This window comes from Tupaia chinensis, unplaced genomic scaffold (genome assembly GCF_000334495.1).
Source record: "Tupaia chinensis unplaced genomic scaffold, TupChi_1.0 Scaffold000527_1, whole genome shotgun sequence".
NCBI classification, from domain to species: Eukaryota; Metazoa; Chordata; class Mammalia; order Scandentia; family Tupaiidae; genus Tupaia; species Tupaia belangeri.
The window spans coordinates 4,452,795-4,477,292 of NW_006160040.1; the positions used below are offsets into that span (position 1 = coordinate 4,452,795).

At 48.0% G+C, this 24,498-nt stretch overlaps 1 protein-coding gene across 1 annotated transcript in view; it reads left to right on the forward strand.

Moving 5' to 3' along the window:
• The window catches only part of ARMC2 (armadillo repeat containing 2), a 140,667-nt gene that overhangs the window by 110,714 nt on the left and 5,455 nt on the right, over nucleotides 1-24,498 (forward strand). Inside the window, exons 13-17 of the mRNA XM_006156963.2 lie at nucleotides 9,417-9,723; nucleotides 18,451-18,573; nucleotides 19,168-19,281; nucleotides 21,887-22,019; nucleotides 22,362-22,522. Of these exons, the coding sequence (XP_006157025.1) occupies nucleotides 9,417-9,723; nucleotides 18,451-18,573; nucleotides 19,168-19,281; nucleotides 21,887-22,019; nucleotides 22,362-22,522 (838 nt within the window). The remainder of the gene's footprint in view (nucleotides 1-9,416; nucleotides 9,724-18,450; nucleotides 18,574-19,167; nucleotides 19,282-21,886; nucleotides 22,020-22,361; nucleotides 22,523-24,498) is intronic.

Here is a 24,498-nt window from a genome sequence, read left to right on the forward strand (position 1 = left end):
ATATAGCAAGGAGGTTCTGTTTCAGCAGCCGTCTCAATGAAAAGGAATCCACTCCTCCCAGCTCTCGTGAAGGACTTCATGGAGGAAACAAAGGGAAACGTTTTTGGCTTTTATCTATGAGATTAATTTGTCCAAGATCCCTGATCCAACTAATAACTCCAGCTCCCACCCACACAAAGACAGACAGCATTTCGGTTGGCTTAAGGCAGTGTGAAAGCTCAACCTCAGAGGCAGGTGTGGTATCTACTACACACGCCGATCAAAATTCAGTTAAAAGACAAATTGCATTTAAGAAATATGCACATATTGTCTGCTTTATGGTGTAAACTACGTTTGGTGCAAACCAAATGTGTGAACAGATGGGCTTAATAACGAAGGAATGAGCAGGGCTGCTATCAGGCTTTGCAAGGCAGAGCCCGCCTGAGGAGGTGCCTCTGACGTCAGTGTTGCTCCATTTAGCATCTCAGCAAAATAGGCCTGGAATTGTTTTTTTGAGAGAACATGAAGGGAATTTCCCCATTTCTTCTGTAAATATCTACTGGGCAACTGATCTGATCAAATACCTCAAAGAAGACTTTGCTAAGACTGGCAATACTTTGCAAAGGTTCATGGTCCCAAAGAACAACCTTGATTGGCATTCCTATCACATGCGTCTGTTCTCTGTCTAACCCTCTCCATGTTTAGAACTTCCAGGTGCAGGACCACCGTCAGCACCTTCACAAACACTATCTGGAATCACCAGACTCATTTTTTTCTCGTGCTGTTTGTAAAGCCACCTCTTTCATTCCATTTAGACCTCTTTAGGGCCAGCAGGTCTCGCCAGATATGTAGGCACAGCGAGCTCTGATTTGGAATGGTTGGGCCAGCCGTCGTGGTGTTGGAAATGAGACATGGGCAGTGTGGGCTGGAGCAAAACGTCTACTGTTTTTCTAGTGGTACATCTTTAGTCCAACCACGGTCATTCAGTCTCCAGCAAGAACGTGACTCCCCACCCCCATCCTCTTTGGGACTGCTGGGGATTGGGTAGGAAGGCACCTCCACCCCTTCCCCGATACCTTTGTATGATGGCTTGGCTCTGGCTGGCCTGCTGCCTCCTCCCTGGCAGGAGTGTGCCCTGTGGCTGTCTTCCCAGCTCCTCTGCAGGCACATTCCCAGCGGGTGCTGAGAGCCTTTGGCTGGGCTCGTTCCTTTTTTCAGCCTTGGCCTTGGTCTGCACTCCTGACCGGGCAGGCAGGCAGCACAACAAGCCCTGAGCTTATTCGTTCTTTCCAGCTCCTGCTGCTTTGCCCTTGTGCAACTGGCTCTCCCCCCTCTCAGCATGGAACCCAGTGCCTGATTTATGTCTGCCGGCTTAAAAAAGAACCAAGCACATGAAATTCTAGCTTTGTGTTGGTGCTTTTGAGTGATAGCCACATTCCAAGGCATACAGTGGGTGCTCACTAAATGACTGCTTGACAGAGTGATGGTGGGTGGCGCAGTCAAGTACAAGCTCTTCTGAGTTGAAAATGATTTTCTGCTTAGGTCCTGAGCCTCCAACACCTGGGATTCTTCCATTTGATACAGTTAAACATTTAGGCAAACTGTCGACCCACTTTCAATGCCCTAATGTTAATGAACATTTTTTACAGTAGCACAAAGCCTGTCTCCCAGTTTGGCAAAATTATCTGTTCTTAGAGCCACCTGTAAGCCCAAGTAATGTTTGGGCTCTGTTTAAGTGTGGGAAGTTGGATAAAGGATACAGCTTGCAAACCTCAGTTCAGCTCTCAGACACACGGAGTCCCTAACCAAATTGTAAGTAGGCTTTTCGATTAGCTTCATTTTGTGCTTAAGAGAGGGTTCTGATTTTAAGCACGTTTACATCCCCATCAGTTTCCCTCAGATGTTTTCCTTTACTCAGTAGAAGTGCTCCTCTCCTGGGCGCAGTCTGCAGAACACAGTTTATTCTTCTGTGACAGCTTGGGTTCGTTCCTTCCCGTGGTCAACATTATACACATCAGTTATTTTAAGGTACGGTAGGAAGGGTGTGGGAGTCGGGGAGGAATGTGTTCGCTTTGGCTGGCTGTGGGCGGGAGTGATGTGAGGTAATGCAGAAGTGGTCACACAGGGCCAGATGGTGCATTAGAGGCTGGCGTCGACATTTATTTCTTAGGCAGTGGATGTTTTTGAGCAAAGGGATGATAGAAGAGCCGTGCCTCAGAAAGCAGTGTTGACATTGGCCTCAGCGGTCGTCTGCAGACAGGTGAACCAGAGCGGGCAGGGAAATGAGGGAGCTGGGGGACATTCTGAGATGACAGAACTGAGGGAACCTGGTTGATCAAGGGCATGGGACAGGAGGAATCCAACCAAGATGCCTGTCGGCCTGGAGATGAGGAAGGAGAGCATCAGTGGAGATAGAGAGTTGAGCTGAAGGAAGTTTGTGAAACCACCCGAATGCACAGAGGCGGTTCTTCAAATCCCGCCTCTTCTCTCGGTGTTTCACTTCGGGGCTTGCGAGGCTCTTGAAGTCTCAGTCTCCACATTTCCACAGAGGGGTGAAGTCTCTTTGATTGGCTTCAGGCCAGTATCCCTCCCATGGACAGGAACACTCGAACAGCTGCCATTGCTGTTGGAGCTCGGCACAGACCATCCTGTTAGCAGTGCCCTGCTCCTCGTCCTGTTACTTACAGACCCCTGGGACCTATCACATGGAGTCACGTGCTTGCTTGTTCGGGTGTGCCATGCGCCACGCTAAGGAAAACATCCCACAGGCCATAACTGGAACGCTCTGTGGCCTCTCCCACTCGGCGTACCTGTTTGTCTATGTTCTGGTTGGCGTTGGCTGTCGCTAGGCTGATTCTGTCATAAGCCAAGTTAGAAAATCAATATGAACTGGTTATACTAGACTGCCTTCTTTAGGGGAAGAAAAACGATCTCTCCTGCTGCGTCGTCATTTCGCGGTTTCAGAAGCTCATGTCGTGTGGATATGTAACTGCTGAGTTGAGTAAGAATGCTGTGATGGCCGAGTGTTGGTGTATGGATAGTTCTTAGATACTGTCTGGGAAGAAAGAGAATCTGCTTCAGAGGAGAACTGCATATCAACGACACAGTTTTCTGCTGTGAAAATGGTGGTCTCGGGAACCAGCAGTTGGCGTGATGGCTGTGTCGCTGGACTCCCACGTAGTCGACCGCGGTTCGCGTCCCGGACCCGGTGGCTTAAAACTCACGCCGGGCGCGTGTGCGTGCGTGCCCAGGATCCCGAGAGGAGAATGGAGGAGAAGGGATTGCGGCGTGACCATCCCCCCTGGGGGGTGATTTCTCGCTTTCTGTCTCTAATGTCTCTCTCTGTCTGCCTGGCGAGCGCACGTGCCCTATAGTGAAAATCTCTCAAAAAAAAAATAAATAAAAATAAAAATTTAAAAAAAATGGTGGTCTCTACAAAATGATCATTTGGGGCTCTGGTTTCATTTCGATAAATCTTTATAGCTATGTCATTGATATTTTGTAGACTTGAGGTGGACTGGGCTGCAGAACAGTAGATAGTCTGCCCATAATACTGCACAGTGCACACCTGGCTTCCCTGGGGAGGATTCTGGGGTGCACTCTGGAAGCAGAGGGCACCCGTGGTCGGATTCAGGGCCTTGCAAAGCCCTTGCTCCATGGCCTCCTTCAGAAGTCCCACGAGTCAAGACCAGCTCTAGCTGCAGAGTAAGCAAACCCCACTTCTGCCAGCCTTCTGTGAGACTGCTTCGGGAGTACTTTATCCCATTGTCCCCAGGTCCATGGAAAAGAAATACATCTGAGAGAGGGGAGAGGGGAGAGGGGAGAGGGAAGAGGAAACCCCCACATGAAGCATGCGTGCATCGAGATGACGGATATGCTAATTGCCCCGGTTTGATCATCACACGTATTCACGGCCTGAAAAACATCACACTGTACTCCATAAATATGTACAATTATTAGGTCAATTAAAAAGGGAAAGAAAAGCTGGCTTAGCCAGCCCCTGGGCAGGAGGACAGAAGCAGCAATCGTAGCAGTTGCTGGAAGTTTGGCGCCGCAGACGGCGCAATCTGCCGTCGCCATTTGTCAATCCGCACGCCATCCTTCAGTTGGCACTGCCGCTGCCAGCAGCCGCCCCCGCCTTTTTCCACGGGAGGCAGGAGGGGGGAATTGTGACAGCGTTAACTCTTCCTGCCCTGCAGCCTAGAGTTTCTGCTTCCCCGTACGCTCTGCCACGTTAAGACTCACAGAGACACGGTCTGAGAGGCAAAGAGTTTAGAAGTGGAAAGGGCCCGAGGGAATTTTCAGAAGGCCAGCACATCATCTTCCCAGACTCGACCCCAGGTGACAGCGAGTCCCATGAGGTAATTTGAGCTTTGAAGATTGAGGCTCACTAAGGAAACCTGCTCATACTGGGAGCCGGGGATCCAGTCTAAAGAGCCTGGAAAACCAGCAGTGGCAGGGGGGGCTGGTACAGGGCCGGGGCCTCCTGAGATAGTCTCGAGGGATGAAGGTGCAGCCCCAAGGCCTAACAAGAGGAAGAAAGAAGACAGGAAACGGTCCAGCCGCCTTCAAATGTGGCGGTGACATTTCAGGAGGTAAATTGATTAGTCTTGGTAATGATCTAGGGAACAGAAAGCAGCTGTTTATTAAATTCCTTAAGAAGACATTAGAGGGACCAGCAGCATAATGGTTATGTCGCTGGACTCCCACGTAGTCGACCGCGGTTCTAGTCCCGGACCCAGTGGCTTAAACTCACGCTGGGCACGTGTTCGTGCGTGCCAAGATCCTGAGAGGAGAATGGAGGGAGAAGGGATTGCGGTGTGGCCATCCCCCCTGGGGGGTGATTTCTCGCTTTTTGTCTCTCTGTCTCACTCTGTCTGTCTGGCAAGCGCACGCACCCTACAGTCAAAACCTCTCCCCCCCAAAAAAGAATACATTAGAGATCACCCAAAATGTCTTCTTTAATGTGCTTTTGTGGGAATGGGAGAAGAGCGTAATCCAGGGAACACAGTTAACCTAGCTACTGTCAAGCGTGCGAGGGAGATTGCGATCCAGGTGGTAAAGGAGACTGCGAATAGCAATGTTCCATTATTTTTAGAGAGGTGGTTAATTCGTAGGTACAAATGTTTAGGACAGTGCCTGCCCCATCATGAGCACTGGACCAGTGCTAATTACTGTAGTAGTAGTGGTTGTTGTAGTCACTAAGATTTTAAGAAGTAGAACTTGTGTAGCATGTCTATGATCAGAAAACATGTATTTTAAAAATGGGGAGCAGCTGGTGGTGTGGTGGTTAAGGTGGCTGAATTCTGTATGGCTGACTGTGTGGTTCAAGTCCCAGACCTGGCAACTTGAAAAACATGCTGTGTGTGCCCCAAATCCTGAAAGGAGGCTTAAATGGGGGAGAAGGGATTGTGGTGTGACCATGTCCCAAAAGGGAGATACTTTCTCACCCCCCCCCACCTGTCTCTCTCTGGTATGTGCACGTCCCTACCACCAAATTAAAAAAGAAAAAAAGAAAAAAATACAAAATGGAATTTTCTCTTTCTTTTTTTCTTTTTTTTTCTTTTGTGCTATAGGGTGCGCAAAATGGAATTTTCTGTCAAGGAGCTTAAGCCTTGGAAATAGCCTTTGTCCTGGCTGGAAAAGTGCTTTTCCACTTTGTTGTTGGGTCAGGCCAGGGTGCAGCGGAAGTCCCAAACTCGCGGGGCTCCAGAAGGAGGGGTCTTTGCCATCGGGACTTCTTTGAAAGACTCACTGGCTTTATGTAAAGTGAGATTGAGTATTAAAATAAAATTGTGTGTGCTTGTTTCAGATGTGAGGCCTTCAGGCTCCAGTTTTTTTAGGGAATGGTCAGGTGATCAGAGTTTATGACAAGGTGATGCCAGGCCCCAAGACGGAGATGATCCCAAATACTCTCTCAGAAGTCCCTTGCCCTGCCCACAGCACTGTCTCCTCTCGGCACATCTCTGCATTTCAGCTTTCAAGCTTGAACTCGACTTCACTCGTGATAACCCTGCTGACCCCACCACTGTGCACTGAGCAATGTCTTTCCTTAGCCCTTCTCAGACTGTTATGTCTATCCCATAGAATTTAGAGTGACCAGTTAACATTTTATTGGTAGTACAGGAAGTGAGTCCAGAGTGATACCCATCATTACGTAGGACAATGTGTGCTTTGCATATTTTGTCTCATTTAACCTCCCAATGACATATTGTCCCCGTCTGCAAGCTCATTAATCTAGCAGAGAGAGTACAGTTACAGGTGGGAACCCACAACACCAGACCCTGGGAGCTGGAACCCATAACCCCCTTCAGTGTCTAGCTTCTTGCTTAGCCATTTTTAGTCGCCCATCATTACGTAGTACAATGTGTGCTTTGCATATTTTGTCTCATTTAACCTCCCAATGACATATTGTCCCCGTCTGCAAGCTCATTAATCTAGCAGAGAGAGTACAGTTACAGGTGGGAACCCACAACACCAGACCCTGGGAGCTGGAACCCATAACCCCCTTCAGTGTCTAGCTTCTTGCTTAGCCATTTTTAGTCTTTGCTCTTTTCCCACCCATTAGCCTTGTTGTCTCAAACAGATTACAGACTCTTCCGAGCATTGTATCTCAGGCTTGTTCATATATCCCCCAGCCTCCCGGCATTAACAATTATCTCAGGACTAACATTCTAGTTCTTGGGATGGGGCCAGGAGCAGGTTCTCCTAATTGGACAACTGCTGTGATTGGTTGAATGCTGTGAGTTGAAATGCTTCCAAAAAAGAACTTTCCCCTGGACCAGCTCCACATTTTGCCACAGTGTTAGGCTCTGTCCTTCCTTAATGTTGGCAAATGGTTCCCAGCTGCACAAGCCGAGCCTTGCTGCTTCTCAGCCAGTGTCTGGGAAAACTTTTTTAGGGGCAAGAACAAGCAGGAACAAGTTGATATTGGCAGGGTAGTCCTAGGCGAATCCCAAAGTTGTCCTTTGTCCTTGATCCCCCGCTGTCCTTTTGCCACACCCAATATACCATACTGGCCCCTGGGGTCCCGGCTCCACACTCCTGATGAACACGTGCCCAACCCTCTGCCCTTTGTCCCCTTTTTCTTTAAGGCTGCTGATAACTACTGATCAGTCACAAAGTCAGGTTAATGGGAATTCCGTGTGGTGACATTTTAAAAGGAGATCATCCTTTAACTGTTCTCCAAGAAGGCGAAGCAGAGGAGAAGCTCACCTTAGGGACACCCCATGTTGGAAGTGTAAAGGACCCCAGAGTCTGGGTAGTCCTGGGTTCAAATCCTAACTCCACCCTTCACCAGGCTGTGCCTTACGCAGCTTCTCTGTGCCCCAGCTTCTTGCCTACAAAACGATCAGTGCCCGGCACCCTCTATATTAACACCAGGCCAGCCACAGCCCCTGAGAGAGGATGCCTGCAAATCTTCCTTCCAGGTGGCTGACCTTTTTTACCACCCATGGGTGAGGCTGACCTTACCTCATATGTCTGTGCATTGTTACCCAGTTAAAAATATAATCTGTCTCTTATTTAATTTAAAAATGTTCTCAAATTGGGTCTTTTTTAAACTTTTTTTTTTTCATTGTAAAATATAGTTTCTATGCAGAAAACTTCACAAAACACAGTCTGGCAAATACTTATAAAGGTGTCCCTCATGTAGCCACTTCTCCCCTCCCCACCTCCTGGTCAAGCGTTGGCAAATACTGTTTAAAGTGGTTTACGTATTATTAAATAAAAATTAGAAGAAGCCACTGTTTTGGACTGTGCTGTTGTCAGAGGCTCAACAGACCACACTTAAAACCAAGATGGGGTCAGTGATGTAGAGTTCCACGTCACCACTCCAAAACTAGGTTATCTGAACATCCCCAAACCCAGGAGAACATGAAATAACAGACAAGTTCCGCAGAGCTGGCTAATTTCAACCAGCCGGATAACGATGTCCCCTCCACTTTATTCCTTACCCAAAAGAAGTAACGCAGACACTCAGTGGTGTTAACTGAGCAATTATTTTCCGATCGTTCAGTCTTCCTTTTCCTGCCTTACAAGGGAAGTAGCTGCTTTGTTTCTGCTTTCTTGAGACCTTTCCTGTCTATAAACCAACTCTACTCAGTTCATTGGGACACTTACTCTATTTTATGGAATAAAGTGTTGCCCGATTCTATTAGGTAGTTGGGAAAGTCATGACATAGTTTTCTGTTTTCCTATGCGAAAATGCTTCATGACTTTCCTGACGACCCACTAGAATGAGAATGCCAATGGAAAGCCAGCAGGTGGTGTGGTTAAGGTGCTGGGTTCCAGAGGGCTGACCACTGTTTGAGTCCTGAACCTTGTATCTCGAAACTCGCCAGGTGCCTGTGCGCGTGTGCCTGAAATCCCAAGAGGAGACTAGAGGAGAGGGGATTGCCGTGTGGCCATGCCCCCGATGGATGATTTCTCCGTTTTCCTCTCTCTCTCTCTCATGAGCACATGTGCCTTATGGTGAAAACCTTATAATTTCATCTTTTTTTTTTTTTTGGAGAGATTTTTGCTATAGGGCACGTACGCTCGCCAGACAGACAGAGACAGACAGAAAGCGAGAAATCACCCCCCAGGGGGGATGGCCACACCGCAATCCCTTCTCCTCCATTCTCCTCTCGGGATCTTGGACACACACACACACGCGCCCAGTGTGAGTTTAAGCCACCGGGTCTGGGACTTGAACCGCAGTCGACTACATGGGAGTCCAGCGACATAGCCATTACGCTAACTATTGATCCTGTCTTTTAATCGTTTCTAACATGTTTTTCAACTGAGGACCATTTTGTCCCAGGAGATATTTACCATAGGGCGGGCGCCACCACGCCTGTCCCAGGAGATATTTAGACATTTTTGGTTGTACATCTGGGGAGGTACTTAATATATCGAGGCCAGTGTTGCTGCTAAACACAACAATGCATAGGGCAGCCCCTGACCACAAAGAATGATCCACTAGCATGTCTGTCGATAGCCAGCTCTAACAATCCACTATGCACAAACGCCTGCCTTTCAGAAGCAAAAACAGCAGGAGATGATTTTTAAGAAAAGATACGGACACTTGAGAAATCCGTTAGTGTCAAAACTTAGATTTACATGACACATTATTAGTAATGCTATCCCACTCAACTAATTGTTCTCTGAAGAAAAAGAATGAAACGCCAGCCAGAATTGCAGATAAAAGATCTGAAGTTAATAGACCTTGCTGATCCATCAGTCTGCTTGTGTGCTTTCATTGTCGCCAAGTGCTTTTAATCTCCTCTGTCAATTTGCACCAGTCTTGGGAATCAAATACCACACAAGTTAGTAGAAGCCAGACGGGTTCCATTTTACTAGTAATTAAAGTGCGAATAAATTAAATACCTTATCCTCTCCAACAACTCGCTCCTGTCTTCTTTGCACTGTAACTCTTTGTCTTTCATTTATTGCAGGACTTAATCGTTCGTATTGTTTTTATTCTTGGCAACCTGACGGCAAAGAATAACCAGGCCCGTGAACAATTTTCCAAAGAGAAAGGCGGTGTCCCAAGCCTGGTGTCCTTATTCCAGACATTCCACGAGCTCGATCTGCATTCCCAGAAGCCCATGGGAGAGGGGGCCGTGCAGAAGGCGCCGTCGGAGGTGGAGGATGTGCTGGTCAAGCTGACCCGCGTGCTGGCCAATCTCGCCATCCACCCAGGCATTGGCCAGACTCTGGCCACCAACCAGCAGGTGGTAGGCCTGCTGCTGACCACACTAGGTGAGTGCCACTGCCACCTTGCAGCCTCACGGGCTTTCCTCCTCAGCCCGGAGAGCATTCCGTGCTGGGCGAGGGGGGTTTTTGTTGGCATAGTTGACTCATTTCAAAGAGCCTTCTTAGCTGTGAAGGAAGATTCCTCTTGTGTTCAGAAATGCCTTAAAAGTAATCCAGATTTAAAAAAGAAAACATAGTAACATACACATTATTAAAACCCACTGAATCAGTGACCCTTTAAAAAGGGAGTGAGTTTTATGGTTTGTGAATGAAATCACAAATTCTAAAATTAAACTGATGAAATAAACAAGAGTTGACCAATAGCCACAAAGAGTTTAAAATGCCAAATTTTTCCTGGGACAATCCACACAAAATTAATTTCTTCTTGTTTCACTTGAGATTCTTGCATCATCTTTTTGCTCACCGTCAGTCAGGTTTCATCTTTACCTCTAGATTAGCCAGAATGAAATACCAGAGGTTGGGAGACTTACATTGCAGAAGTCATTTCTCCCATTTCTGCAGACTGGGAAGTTCCAGATCAAGGTTCAGATAATTCAGTTCCTGGTGAGGACTCTTCTTCCTGGCCTGTCAACAACTGCCACTCACCCTGGGCTCACATGGCCTTCCCTAGCACTTGGTGTGTTGGGGGGGGGGGTTCTCTTTCTCTTCTTTTCAGGAGTCCCCATTTTTGTGGGATTAGGACCCTACTCTCATGACTTCATTTGTGTGCCTATTAGAAGCCCTGTTTCCAGATCCAGTCTACTGGGGGTGGGGGGCATCAGTGTGTGACTTTGAGGGGACAGTTCAGTCACAGGACCCCTTTCTGCTTCTTCGGCCCACCACTTCCCATGAGCACCGCTGCCTTCCTTGGGTAGAGGAGTTAACAGCAACCCAAGTCATCAATTTACCCACTATGAGCCAGACTTGAGAAAAGTGTTGTTGTTGTGGGGAACCAGCAGTTAGCGTAATGGCTATGTCACTGGACTCCCACATAGTCAACTGCCGTTCGCGTCCCGGACCCGGTGACTTAAAACTCACGCCGGGCGCGTGTGCGTGCATGCCCAAGATCCTGAGAGGAGAATGGAGGAGAAAGGATTGCAGCGTGGCCATCCCCCGGGGGGTGATTTCTCACTTTCTGTCTCTCTGTTTCTCTCTGTCTGTCTGGCGAGCGCACGCGCCCTATAGCAAAAACCTCTCCAAAAAAAAAAAAAGCGTTGTTGTTGTGGAAGGAAGTTTAATACCTATCATAAATGAAGTTTGGGGCCAGCCATGGTAGCACATGCTGGAAGACGCTGCAGGCTGAAGCCACATGGGAGGCCTGAGCTCCTTTCTAGCCCACCCTAAATCTGGGCATCTGCCTGTACCTAAAGACCTAGGTACTTGGGAAGCAGAGGAGACTCAAGACATAGGGCGACCCATTCCCTGACTTAAAAAAAAAATCATTCCCATGTAGTCGACTGCGGTTTGCGTCCTGGACCCGGTGGCTTAAAACTCAGGCTGGGCGTGTGTGTGTGCATGCCCAAGATCCTAAAAGGAGAATGGAGGAGAAGGGATTGCAGCGTGGCCATCCCCCCGGGGGGTGATTTCTCACTTTTTGTCTCTCTGTTTCTGTCTGGCGAACATATGTGCCCTATAGCAAAAATCTCTAAAAAAAAAAAAAAATCAGAGGCACCCTCATTCAATTGAAGAGTTGTCTGTTGGGTCCTTACTGCATAAACTGTCCTGTGCAGTATATTGCAAGTTTGTTTTAGTCTGCTCAGACTTCCCTAACAAGAGGCATACCGCTTAAACAACTCAAATTTATTTTCTTTCTTTTGTTTTTTAAAGCATTATTTTATTTAACTTTATTTATTTTCATTTGACCAGAGTGGGACATACAGAGAGAGAGAAAGAGAGAGAGAGAGAGAGAGAGAGAGAGAGAAAGTGAGAAAGCAAGTCACCAAGTCTGGGACTTGAACCATGGCTTGGTCATTTGGGAGTCCAGCACCTTAACCACCACACTACCTGAGAGCCCCCTGAGGTTTATTTTCTAACAGCTTTGGAGACTGGAAGTCCAAGATCAAGTTGCCAGCAGGGTTGGTACCTGGTGAGAGCTCATAGGTGCCCACCTTCTCACCGTAATTCCGGATGGTGAAGAGAGCATGCCTTGGTATCTCTTCCTCTTCTTATAAAAGCACCAGGTTCATCAGATTAGGGCCCCACCCTTATAACCTCATGTCATCTTTATCACCTCCTCACAGGCCTGTCTTCAAACACAGTCCTATTGGGTGTTAGGGCTTCAACACAGTCTGGGGAGATAAAGACATATAGCCCATAGCAAGGTATAAAACGACCAGGCTGGTATCTGCGGTCCAGGAACTCAGTGTGTTTAGTAGAGGAATGTCAGGTGCACAGACAAGAACCACATCCTTATGAAAAGTGCCAGAAGCCAGGTGCACACGGGGCTTGAGGGCTGGAGGGACAGAGCCGTGGAGCCCGACAGAGCCGTGGAAAGCACAGTGCCTCACTCTATTGTGGAGCTATATAGTTTCAAAAGCCCTTTTGTATCTCTTACAATAGCGTGAGGGTAAGTTGGTGCTATTTTCGCCATTGCACAGATGGGACACAGGCTCAATGAGGTAGGAGGATTTTTCTAGGTTACAAAGGAAGCAGCAGAGATGCAAGTCCCAAACCTGTGCTCCCCTGCTCTGTGGTCGCCTGTCTCAAGAAAGGATTCTCACGTTCTGCCTGAAACCTGCCTCCCTGAATTGTCATGTCCACATCACAACTCACATATCCACATACTGAGTCCTGAACTCTCTCCCCAGCCCACACGAGGCCCTCTGGGAGAGTACGCATCTAGCCTTCACGGGAATTCAGCTGCTTGAACAACCTCAGGCCTTTCAGCGTTCAGCCTGTAGCATGTCCTGCCTGCGGGAGCTTCTTTCCTGCTGGAGGATCGACCCTCTGGCAGTAGCAGCTCTTCTCAGTCCAGGGTGAGGGGTGGTGCTGCTTCAGAGCCAGCTGCGGGACTCCTTAAAGTACCCCTACTTTGCAGGGTGCTTTGGAGTCCGGAGCTCTGCCGCTTCACTCTTCCCAACCCCCAGGGGATTCTGCTGTCCTCTAAGTGTTGAGAGCCAGCACTTCAGGGGAGCACCCTTGGCTCGCTGGCTCCCGAGGAAGTACCAGGAGCCTGGAACCCCTAGATGAGACTCGTGTTGCAGGCTCAATCCCTCATCTGGGCGCAGCTACCAGGGAAAGGCCCAAGTCCCCAGCCTCAGACACCTGGACTGGAGACCCCTTGTTGTAAGCCATGTTAAGGAGAGTTAGGTGTGATCTGTTTTCCCACAGTTGTTTATATTCCCATATAAAGTGGGGAAATTTCTGGTCCTATAAATATGAGTTTAGAAATTACATTTTTACCTAAAAGCTAGGGGGATAACTAGCTTTTGATTCAAAAGAAGGTGATGCTTTGGGACCAGCAGTTAGTGTAATGGCTATGTCACTGGACTCCCATGTAGTCAACCATGGTTCGCATCCTGGACCCAGTGACTTAAAACTCACACTGGGCACTTGTGCGTGCATGCCCAAGATCCCGAGAGGAGAATGGAGGAGTGCCCAGTCCCCTTCGGGGGTGATTTCTCGCTTTCTATCTCTCTATCTCTCTGTCTGTTTGGCAAGCGCACGTGCCCTGTAGTAAAACCTCTCAAAAAAACAGGGGGGGGATGCTTTGGGGCAGGAGAAAGAGGCTGGGAAATAGATTTGAAGTGAGATAAAAAGGTTAACACAGGGGCCTAGCTCAGGTCCCCTGGTCGGCATCCTTTGGAAGCCGTAGACAGGAGGGGTGGAGCCTCATCTCCAAGGCTTCTGGAAGGGCAGGTTCTCTCCCTTGGTCTTTTAGGGCATTTCCACATATGGCCTCTCCAGTAACCCCTGGAGGTTACTGGTACTCAGGAATAGAATACTTTTCTTCTCTTGCTCGTAAGTGACCAATGAACCTTTGGTCTGGTGGCTCTCAAACTTCCTTGCACATAAGACTCACAGGAGAGTTTAATACCCACACAGATCCTAGGTCCTACCCTCAGAGGTTATAATTCATCAAGTTAGATGTGGGTCCTGGGGATCTGCCTGTTTTGTTTGTTTTACCACAGTGTCTCCCTACATGGCCCATGCTGGATTCAGATACCTGTTCTGTGAAGGCAGGCAAGGTATTTAACTCCTCTCAGCTTCAGTTTCTCATCCGTCAAATGGAACTTCCGGCTGCGGCTCCAGACTTGATTGTGTCCCCTAAAATTCACCCGTTAAAGCCTGACACGCATTGTGATGGCATTTGGAGACAGGGCCTTCGAGAAATAATTAGGTTTAGATGAGGTTGTGAGGTACATCCTCATGATAGGATTAGAGCCTCCTGAGAACAGGTACTGGGTCCCCCATCTCTGCATGTGAGGACACAGCGAGAAGGTGGCCATCTGCAGGCCGAGAAGAGGACCCTCTCCAGAAACTGACCATGCTGGCACCCTGATCTGACTTCAAGCCTCTGAGAAAATAAATTTCTGTTAGTTTAAGCCCCCCCGTTTATGGTACTTTGTTATAGCACTGCAAGGTGACTGAGACAGATGGACTTCTAGAGAATGCATTACTGCGGGCATAAATGCCAGTAAGAGCATTTAAAGTACTATTAATAGTGAACTATCAAGGGGGATGCATGTGCTTGGAGCAGCTCCTGATTAGGCTCAGTAGCTGTGAGTGCCCCTCCTCCTAACCCAGATGCCAGATGTGTGGTCTCACAGGAGGTGGGGACACAAAGGAGCTTCCCTGCGTTTTCTGGGCAAGCTAATGGATTCTGCAAGTAAGGCAAGAGAAAAGACGAATCCCCAAACACTGCCCAAGATCTAGTGCCCTCAGTCCAGGGGCTCAGGGAACCAGGCTGTAGGGCCCTTTGTGCACAAGGGTTAGATGTTCAGCTGAGCCGTTCCCCAAGAGCTATCCTGTGGCCAGCCTGTCTGTTCATTGAACAGAACTGCTTAGTAGTGCTGTGTGCCCTGTCCTCTTTTAAGCCCTTCAACAATATGCATGATGCGTTTAAACTTTGTAACAACTCTACAATGTAGGTGCAGTTGTCACCCCCCCCAGCCCCCCATAGTCCAAGAAACTGAGGCCCAGGGAGGTTAAGCAACTTGAGCAGGGTCCCATAGCCTGTAAGTAGAGCCAGACTTCTAGGTCCAGGTTATGCCTAAGGCAAGTGGTGATACTTTGGCAGTTCGGGGGAGGTGTTGGTTCTGTGTTCCTTCTCCCTCGAAAGCAACTAGGATCCTTCCCTAGATCCTCTAAAAAACTGGGGCCACTAGGCTGTTTTCTTCCTTTAGAAAGCAGACCAAATTTGGAGATAATTCAGTTTCGTTATTCTCTCCTCATATATTTAACCTAAAAACAGGCTGTTAGTGCCTCATTTATTCTTTCATTCTCCAAGTGTTTGCTAAGAGTCTGCTGTGGGGGGGGCCCTGTGCTGGGGCCTCTCCTGGCTCCCTGAGGGTGGAGGGCCACACATGGGGAAGGGTCCACTGTGTCCTCTACAGCATAACAAATGACCGAGCTTCCCTGGGTGTCGTGTGCTATGAAAAGCCTGTTCTCTTGCAGAGAAGGAAAAGAAGGCTGAATTTGATGGTCAGCAAATGAATCTCAGACCCAGCGCAGTCCCTTTACTCAGCTGCTGCCTCCTGCTTGTGCCCGAGGAACTTTGGTTTCATACAGGTCAAAGGCACTTACTGCCAATAAAACACAGTGATCCAGTCACTATCGGAGATGTGTACAACCCTGGGGGGCCTCCCTCCCAGCCTGGAGCAGGGCTTCCAAAGCCAACTAGAGGGAGGGAGGGTGCTGCAGGCATGGGGTGGCAGGGGAAAGGCAGAAGCCCACTCAAGTCGCTGGAACTCTTCCTCTGATTGCCAGACCTTAAACCCAACTGCCTGCCCCTCCTCTCCTTGTGGTGCTTCAAAAGCACCTCAAGGGGCCTGCCAATGTGTAATGGTTAAGGTGCTGGATTCCCACATGGCTGACTGGTTCAAGTCCCACACCAGCAGCTTGCTTTCTCACTTTCCCTTTCTCTGGTCAGATTAAAAAATAATAAAATATTTTTTTACTAAAACAAAATAGAACAGAAATACCTTAAGATATCTAAAGTTGGGGACCAGCAATTGGCATAATGGCTATGTCACTGGACTCCCATGTAGTTGACTGCGGTTCAAGTCCTGAACCCGGTGGCTCAAACTCAGCCAGGCGTGTGTGCATGCATGCCCAAGATCCTGAGAGGAGAATGGAGGAGAAGGGATTGTGGCATGGCCATCCCTTGGGGGGAGGGAGGGTGGTGATTTCTTGCTTTCTGTCTCTCTGTTTCTGTCTTTCTGGTGAGTGCACACCCCCTATAGCAAGAAAAACAAAACAAAACAAAACAAACAAAGAAACACCTCTCCAAAAAAAAAAAAAAAGAAATCTAAAGTTGAATTCATGCCATCTCCCCCAACGTGGCCCTCTGCCCTCACCCTTAATTCAGTGAATGAAGTGGATATCTACCCCATTTTGTAAGCCAGAAACCCAAGGACAGCCAGGTGATTCCTCTACCTCCCATCTAATCCAGTCTTCACTAGGGACAGTCCATCCTCTCTGCCCCGTCCCCCCACATCTACCGCAGGCTGACTGGTTCAAGTCCCACACCAGCAGCTTGCTTTCTCACTTTCCCTTTCTCTGGTCAGATTAAAAAATAATAAAATATTTTTTTACTAAAACAAAATAGAACAGAAATACCTTAAGATATCTAAAGTTGGGGACCAGCAATTGGCATAATGGCTATGTCACTGGACTCCCATGTAGTTGACTGCGGTTCAAGTCCTGAACCCGGTGGCTCAAACTCAGGCAGGCGTGTGTGCATGCATGCCCAAGATCCTGAGAGGAGAATGGAGGAGAAGGGACTGTGGCATGGCCATCCCTTGGGGGGAGGGAGGGTGGTGATTTCTTGCTTTCTGTCTCTCTGTTTCTGTCTTTCTGGTGAGTGCACACCCCCTATAGCAAGAAAAACAAAACAAAACAAAACAAACAAAGAAACACCTCTCCAAAAAAAAAAAAAAAGAAATCTAAAGTTGAATTCATGCCATCTCCCCCAACGTGGCCCTCTGCCCTCACCCTTAATTCAGTGAATGAAGTGGATATCTACCCCATTTTGTAAGCCAGAAACCCAAGGACAGCCAGGTGATTCCTCTACCTCCCATCTAATCCAGTCTTCACTAGGGACAGTCCATCCTCTCTGCCCCGTCCCCCCACATCTACCGCATCATCGTTTGGAATACTGCAGTAGCCTCCTAACATCTCTGCACCTGCCCGTCTCTAGCGGCCAGGGCAATCAAGAGATGAGTCTAGAAAAAGAAGTCACCACAGGTCTTATGTAAAGGTTCATTCCTTCTTGCCTTCCTTCAGTAACTATCCACTGGGTACCCACTATGTGCCAAACACTGTTGCAGGTTCTGGGAATGGAGCAGTGAATAACAGATGAGCCGCTAGTCCACACGGAACTAACCTGTTAGGGCCAGAAGACAAACATTAAACTCATAGGATATTGGGTGTTCGTGTGAACTTTGGAGAAAATTAAAGCAGGGAAGAGAATAACGGATGCAAACTCATATGGGTGGCTAAGGGAAATACATCCGATTGGGCGGCATCTAAGAAATGTTAAGGACAAGGGTGAGGCTGGTGGATGACTAGAACAGAACATACCGGAGAGGAGTGAGTGCAAAGTTTCTCAGGCAGGGTCATGCTGACATGTTCAGAAAAGCAAGGAGATTGGTGTGGTCGACACTGGGGGAACTGGGATAGCAAAGGAGGCCAGAGGAGGAAGGACTGGGAGGCCAGGTAGGGCCTGGGGGTGGAGCGAGTTGGAGCCATTGGTGGATTGTAAGGTAAGTGATGTTATCTGGCTTGTAAAGGATTACCATGTTGAGAATAGATTGGGGGATGGGGGATGGGGGGGCAACAGTGCTAGAAGAGAAGCCAGTAGGAGGTGAGAAATGGACTAGGGAGGTAGAGGAGGTGAGAAGTGATCTGATTCTGTGGAAGGCAGCCTGGATGGTTCTGGATGGATTATGGGCTGAGGATTGCTGTTAGGACGTAGCATATGGGCATTAAAGAGCAGGCTCTGGGGGCCAGCAGGTGGCATGGTGGTTAAGGTGCTGGACACTCCCACATGGCTGACCACGGTTCAAGTCCTGGGCCTGGTGGCTTGCTTTCTCATTTTCCCTCTCTCTCTCTGACCAAATTTAAAATTAATGAATAAATAAAATGTAAAAAGATGCATCAAAGTGGAAAAAATAAACTTACTTTAAAAAAAAAAAAAGAGCAGGCTCTGAGCCAACCCTCTGGAAGAACCCCGGGACAGGGTAGACTGGTGGGATGGGAGACAGCTTAGCTCAGTGGGGGTTGGCTCCTTGGCTGTACTTCAGAGTGGCCTGCCCTTTCCAGACCTGGTGCAGAGATTGAGTATGGTGTGTCTTCCCTGCCAGGCCAGGAGTATCCCTGGCATGTGGTGCATTTCTCCTCTCTTCACAAGAGTCCCAGGAAATAAAGGAGCAAATGGTGTCTCCAGAGTCCTCGAGCAGACCTTGTCCAGTATGGTGGCTCATCCTGGACACTGCTGTCGCTGTAGTTACGGCATCCTCAGCTCCACCCTTGCAATGAGGCTTTGACTCTCTTCTCCTCACTTTGTTTCAGAACGCAAGTCACTAGGAGAGTGTGAGGAGCTGGTGATCAACACTACAGCAACGATCAACAACTTGTCTTACTACCAAGTGAAGAATTCCGTGATTCTAGACAAAAAACTATACATTGCTCAATGTAAGGTTCAGAGCTGGGTTTGGGTAAATGCATATCTATTTAGGGTTTTGATTTTAACTAAACACAAAACTGGAGGCATTCTATTTTATTTTTTCTTTTTTTTGGAGAGGTTTTTGCTATAGGGCGCGTGTGCTTGCCAGAAAGACAGAGAGACAGAAAGCGAGAAATCACCCCCCAGGGGAGATGGCCACACTGCAATCCCTTCTCCTCCATTCTCCTCTCGGGATCTTGGGCACGCACGCACACACACCCAGCATGAGTTTTAAGCCACCAGGTCTGGGACGTGAACCGTGGTCGACTACATGGGAGTCCAGCGACATAGCCATTACGCTAACTGCTGGTCCTGAGGCATTCTATTTTCTGACTTCTGGCACAAATGTCTTATAGCCTGGTCTGAGTCTAAGAAATCTGAATATGGGAAAGTTCGAATATGTCATAAAATTAGTTTCAGCGTTCTTACTGAAGTCTCTTATAGCTTGTATCATACCCTTTTCCATTTTTAAGTGATTAGTACTCAGTATGATATTGGTTTCCATTAGCCTTTAAATTAAGATGTAAATTTACTGATTTTATTTCTCTGGTCACCAAATCCAGTGCTCTTAAAACTTCTTGTGAGTAACAACATGGATGGAATCCTGGAGGCAGTGCGTGTCTTTGGAAATCTCTCCCAAGACCATGATATTTGTAATTTCATTGTGCAGAACAATGGTGAGTTAAAGACATTTTCTTTCACTCACACGCACCTTTGCCAGTCATCGCTATGTGCTTTGGGACCTTGGATCATTGCAACACGATACTTGCTTCTGCTCTGAGATCCGCAGTGCCCACATCCCGGATCATGTGGAAGACTCCCTGCTCAGGGTGCCTCGAGGGATCTAGGCAGGGCTCCCCCCTCTCACAAACGGTCTTTGGAATTCTGAGGTGGGGTGTGTGTGTGTGTGTAAGGGAAACACATGTAAATCTGCACTCATCATTTCAATTCATGGGGAGAGGCTTGAGACAATTTTGTTCATGGACTAGAATGTTCATTACATTTTGCTTGTAAGAGTAAAAAGAAGCAACCTAATGTCCATCAACAGGCAAGAGGATCAATACATTATATATATTCATGCAATAAAGTGCACTACAGAATTAAATAGACTGGTCATTCATCTATCAATTCAACTCAAACACATAATATGGGAGTAAAACAGCTAGTGATAGGAAGACAAATACAGAAAAATGCCACCAATATAAGTTTTAAAGCATGTAAAACTATCTTGGGTATTGTTCACGTATTAGGTCGTCAGAAAAATCATGACACATTTTTACATAGAAAAATACATTATGATTTTCCCAATGACCCAATATACATACTCATGTAGTAATGGCATAAAGTATAAGTTGTATTTGGAAATAACAATAAACTCTTGTTTAAAGGAGGTTTACCTTTCAAGGGGAATGAATGTCCACAGACAAAACTGGACTTGTAATGTCTTTGTTATTTTAAAGTTTTTTTAAAGAGGTTTTTACCTTAGGGTGCATGTGCTTGCCAGGGAGAGAGAGATAGAGACAGTAAGAGGGAAAGTGAGAAATTGCCCCTCCTCTGGGGGAGATGGCCACACCACAATCCCTTCTCCATTCTCCTCCCAGGATCTTGGGCATGTGTCCAGAGTGATTTTCAAGTTACCAGGTTCGGGATTCGAACCATAGTTGGCCATGTGGGAGTCCAGTGACATAACCATTATGCTATCTGCTGGCCCCTTTATTTTTAATTGATATACATATATATCACATATATATATGTGTGTGTATATATATATATATATAGTACTACATGTTGTTTTGAATGGAATGTCTTACTTTTAAAACTGTTTGGCCGGTTCCCAAGTGTCTTTATTGTTTTTGTTTTTGTCTTGGAGTAGGAAGGGGAGGAGGCAGGGAAAGGGAGAGGGAGAGAGGTATTTTTGACAGGGTCTCAGCATGTCAGGATCCTCCTGCCCCAGCCTCTCAGTGAGTAGGACCACTGATGTGCCACCACCCCCAGCATGCTTAGGTAGGGTTGGGAATTGAACTCGGACTCCCCTCATGCAGCCTTAGTCACCCTGCAGCAGCACCCTCCCACTGCCACCACAGCTGGGTCTACCCAAGTATTTTTACTCCTCGTACATCTCAAATAGTTCATGTAAGAAAAATAACTAAAACTTTTAAATGATTTATGTTCATGATAGAAAATATAAATAATGCGGACAACAAAATGCAGCAGCAAACCGTCCTCCATGATCTCGCTGCCCTAGGCGGCTGTCACCATTCTGGTGTGTTCTTCGGACTCTAGGACACGTTACATGCTGTACCTTTGCTAAGCTCACTGCCGACCCAGTCCAGAGGGCCGAGGCAAGCTAGGTGGCCTCCTGTCAGGCACACACCTATCCACTCGCCCCCAGTCCTTGCTCAGCCCCTGTTGGGGGATGAGAAAACAGGACAAACTCCCAGTTCCATTTCGTGGGAGTAAGACAAAGTGATTCTCCAAGCAGAGGCCTGCCCTGCCTTGGAACAGCCCTTCATGGGAAGCCCTGCCTGCAAACAGGTTTGCTTTCAGCAGTCTGTGGCCCTGGGAGGTTTTGGGAGGGACTCTCCAGGGGCCAGCCTCTCTCCTGGGGCTGTGTATTTAAATACCGTGCTGGCATGTTGGGAGTGCCAAAATCTGATGGGCCGGAGGCCTGGAGGACTGGAGGAAGGGGGTCTTACGGGATAGGAGAGTGTTGAGTTGTGTTGTGTAATGGCCCTATCCTTTTCGTTAACATTAAAAACAAACAAACAAACAAAACCCTATCATTTTCAACCAAACTGTCCCATCCTGTAACGGTCGCAGCCTGGTGAGACCCCGGGGAGGGTGTTCTTTGGCCTAGCTTTCTTGTGTGCTCACTCTCTGTCTCACGTATGTGCACTCTCTATCATGAATAAAGGGGGTAGGGCTAAATAAATCAAGATGAATTGCTGCTGGCAGTTCAGAAAGGCCCTTGAGAATGACCAGGATGAGAGATGCATGTCACCTGTGCTCCCTCCTGCGGGCAGGCAGGGGCTCCACCACGGCCTGGAGAGGCAGCTGCTGCCTGGGCCAGGGGCAGCAACGTGGGGACGGGCAGAGAAACTGGGAGCAGGGGAGCAAGCTTTGGGGAACCCACTGCTGTAGGCTGGGTGAGCTCTAGGAAGAGCAGTTAAACTCCCTAAGGGGTTCCAGTTTCGAGGTCACGGCCCCTTCCCCCCAGGTTTAAAACAAGCCAGCTGGGCACCCTGGGCGCTCACGGGCTGCGTCTGCTCTCTGCTCTCCCAGTGCACAAGTTCATGCTCGCGCTGCTGGATGCTAAGCACCAGGATATTTGCTTTTCCGCCTGCGGCGTCCTCCTAAATCTCACCGTGGATAAGGACAAGCGGGCCATCCTTAAAGAAGGAGGTGGCATCACAAAGTAAGTCTCAAGGCATGGAGTCCTGACCCTTCCAGGATGCTGAGGGAGCTCTCCCAGAAGTGAGGGCCCTCGTCGCGCCTCTGAGGCAGACATACTGGAACATTTGGAGGCCCCATGTTAGGCCTAAGGGGAGGCGTAGGTTCCACTGGACACTTAGAATAATCCAGGAGTAAAGTATTGTTACTCTGTAGTTTAAGTGTATAGATGTGAAATTATATTAAATGATCACAAAATTGTCTATCTGTTCAGTAGCACAGAGATTAATAGTCATCATCCTAAAAAATATAAAAATTAAAGACATTCAGGCCCAATAACGTCTTAAATTAACCTTTTTTAACTCAGGTTAGTGGATTGTTTAAGAGATTTTGGCCCTACTGATTGGCAGCTGGCCTGCTTGGTGTGCAAAACCTTATGGAACTTCAGCGAAAACATCACTAATGCTGCATCCTGCTTTGGTGATGAAGACACCGACACACTCTTAGTCCTGCTGTCATCATTTTTAGGTAAGACTCTTGACTATGGTGAGTCTCTGAAAAAATTTTTTTCTATGGCCTGCATGGGTAAATATTAGTATGGTGGCTTTATTTCTATAAACAGCAAGACTGTGTTAACGATGATTATAATTTGGAACTATCTGAGAGTGGCTGAATGTTATTTACAGTGGGGGCAGAAGGACTTTGAACTCATTGGATACTGTCATGATTCCACCTGTGGCTTCTTTTTGTCTTTTGCATTTTCTGTAGGCTGCATAAAGACAAGATCTCAGTATAAATGTATTCCTAGTCTTTGAAAGTTATATAGACACTGTTGCAATTGTGGAAATATGGCTAAGCTACTCTGAATTATGCTTTTAAATGAATCTTGACATCTTAATTGGCAGCTATGTTACTTAGCATGTGGGGAGGGGCTGTGAAACTGGTGTTCCGGTGGGATCCACGTCCTTGAAAAGTAGGAAGTCGCTGATAGAACCCAGGGGGAAGAGAATCACTTCTCGGATTTTGGAAAATGTTCTCATTGAGGCTCAGTAAACAAGTTGAATGTTTTCCATCACTCTTTTTTCAAGATGGAGGAGATACCTCCATTGCTGCCACTGTGTTGCATGGGCAAGACTGTGTGTAGAGAAAGGCTCAGTGTGACTCGGAAGCCACGGGTTCAGATCCTCCTGGCTTTCACTGGTGGTGTGATTTAAATAAAGGAACCTCTCACAGAGCCTGTCTGTTCCTGTCTAAAATGAGGACATGATCATCTCTGTCCCACCCTAGGGAGAGCATCTGAAAATATAATGGAAAGGTCCAGAGGATTGTAATCAGATGGGGATATTTAATGCCTACCTTACTGGGTGGGTAGAGTAATAAATGAGCAGCAAGAGTCTAATACAGCACCTGATACATAGCAAGCCCTCAAAAATGGCTACAGTGCGTTGTAATCTCTGTTGTAATAATACACTTTAAATTGAGACTCAGAAATCATTTGAAAGAATCAAAGTTGCTAGGGTGATGTGAAGTTCGCCTTTTCCAGGTAAATGTAATTGCATGTGTTTTAAGACACAGTAAGAAAAAACTGAGCATGGTTTCAAATGATCAAGGCTGGCAGTCTGCTCTGTGAACATTAGGCTTTCTCAGGCTGTGGGGAGCAGACGTGCCTGACCAGGTTGCCTTAATTCAGTTCCCAGTGGGGGCAGAGCATTGGAATCAGCTGTGGGGTCAAAAACAAAAACCTCTCCTCCTGTCCTGGCCCCAGCCCTGGAATTCTGATTCAGAAGTTCCGGGCGAGGCTGAGAATCTGGTTCTAAGTGTTCCACAGGTGTGTCTGATCTATGGCCAGACTTGAGAACCTTTGCCTTGGTTAGTGAGGGCGTTTAAGGGGAGAAGGGGGCCAGGAAACAAGGTATTGCCCAAAGCCTGCTGGGGAGGCACGTGGGAGCCGCTGCAGCATCATCCCCACCCCAGGGCTCCATCACTGTGGGCCTCAGCTCTTTGTCTCTGCTGGGGTGGAAAATGTTTCCTCCTCGGTCCTACTCTGCTCCCTCTGGACCCCTGCTTGCTCATGGTTTTGGCTACCTGGAGGTTTCTACTTGCAGCACCCGGCATGCGTCTCTCTCGGTGTGACTGCTCTGTTGCTGGCATGCTTTTCTGTCTTCCATCATGGAGATGTGCATGGCTCCGTGAGTCCCTCCCCGTGCGGGGCTTTTGTGTGCGCGTGGGCAGCAGCTGTCTCTGTGACAGGTTATGTGTGGCTTCCTTTGTTACCCTCGTCTGGGGCAGTCGGCTATAAGGAGCCAGATGGCAGGGCCCAGTGGCACGACGACTGCCCCCCACCTGTGGAAGCAGGCTGTGGCACGGATAAGGAAGGTACACGTAGGTCCATCAGCAAGCCCCGGCGCCCAGAGCAGGGCTTCTCACGATCAGGAACTCTCCCTGGGCACCCTGCGGGCCGACGCCCGGCTGCGGGGCCCCGCGCTGTTCCCTGGCTTCTCTCT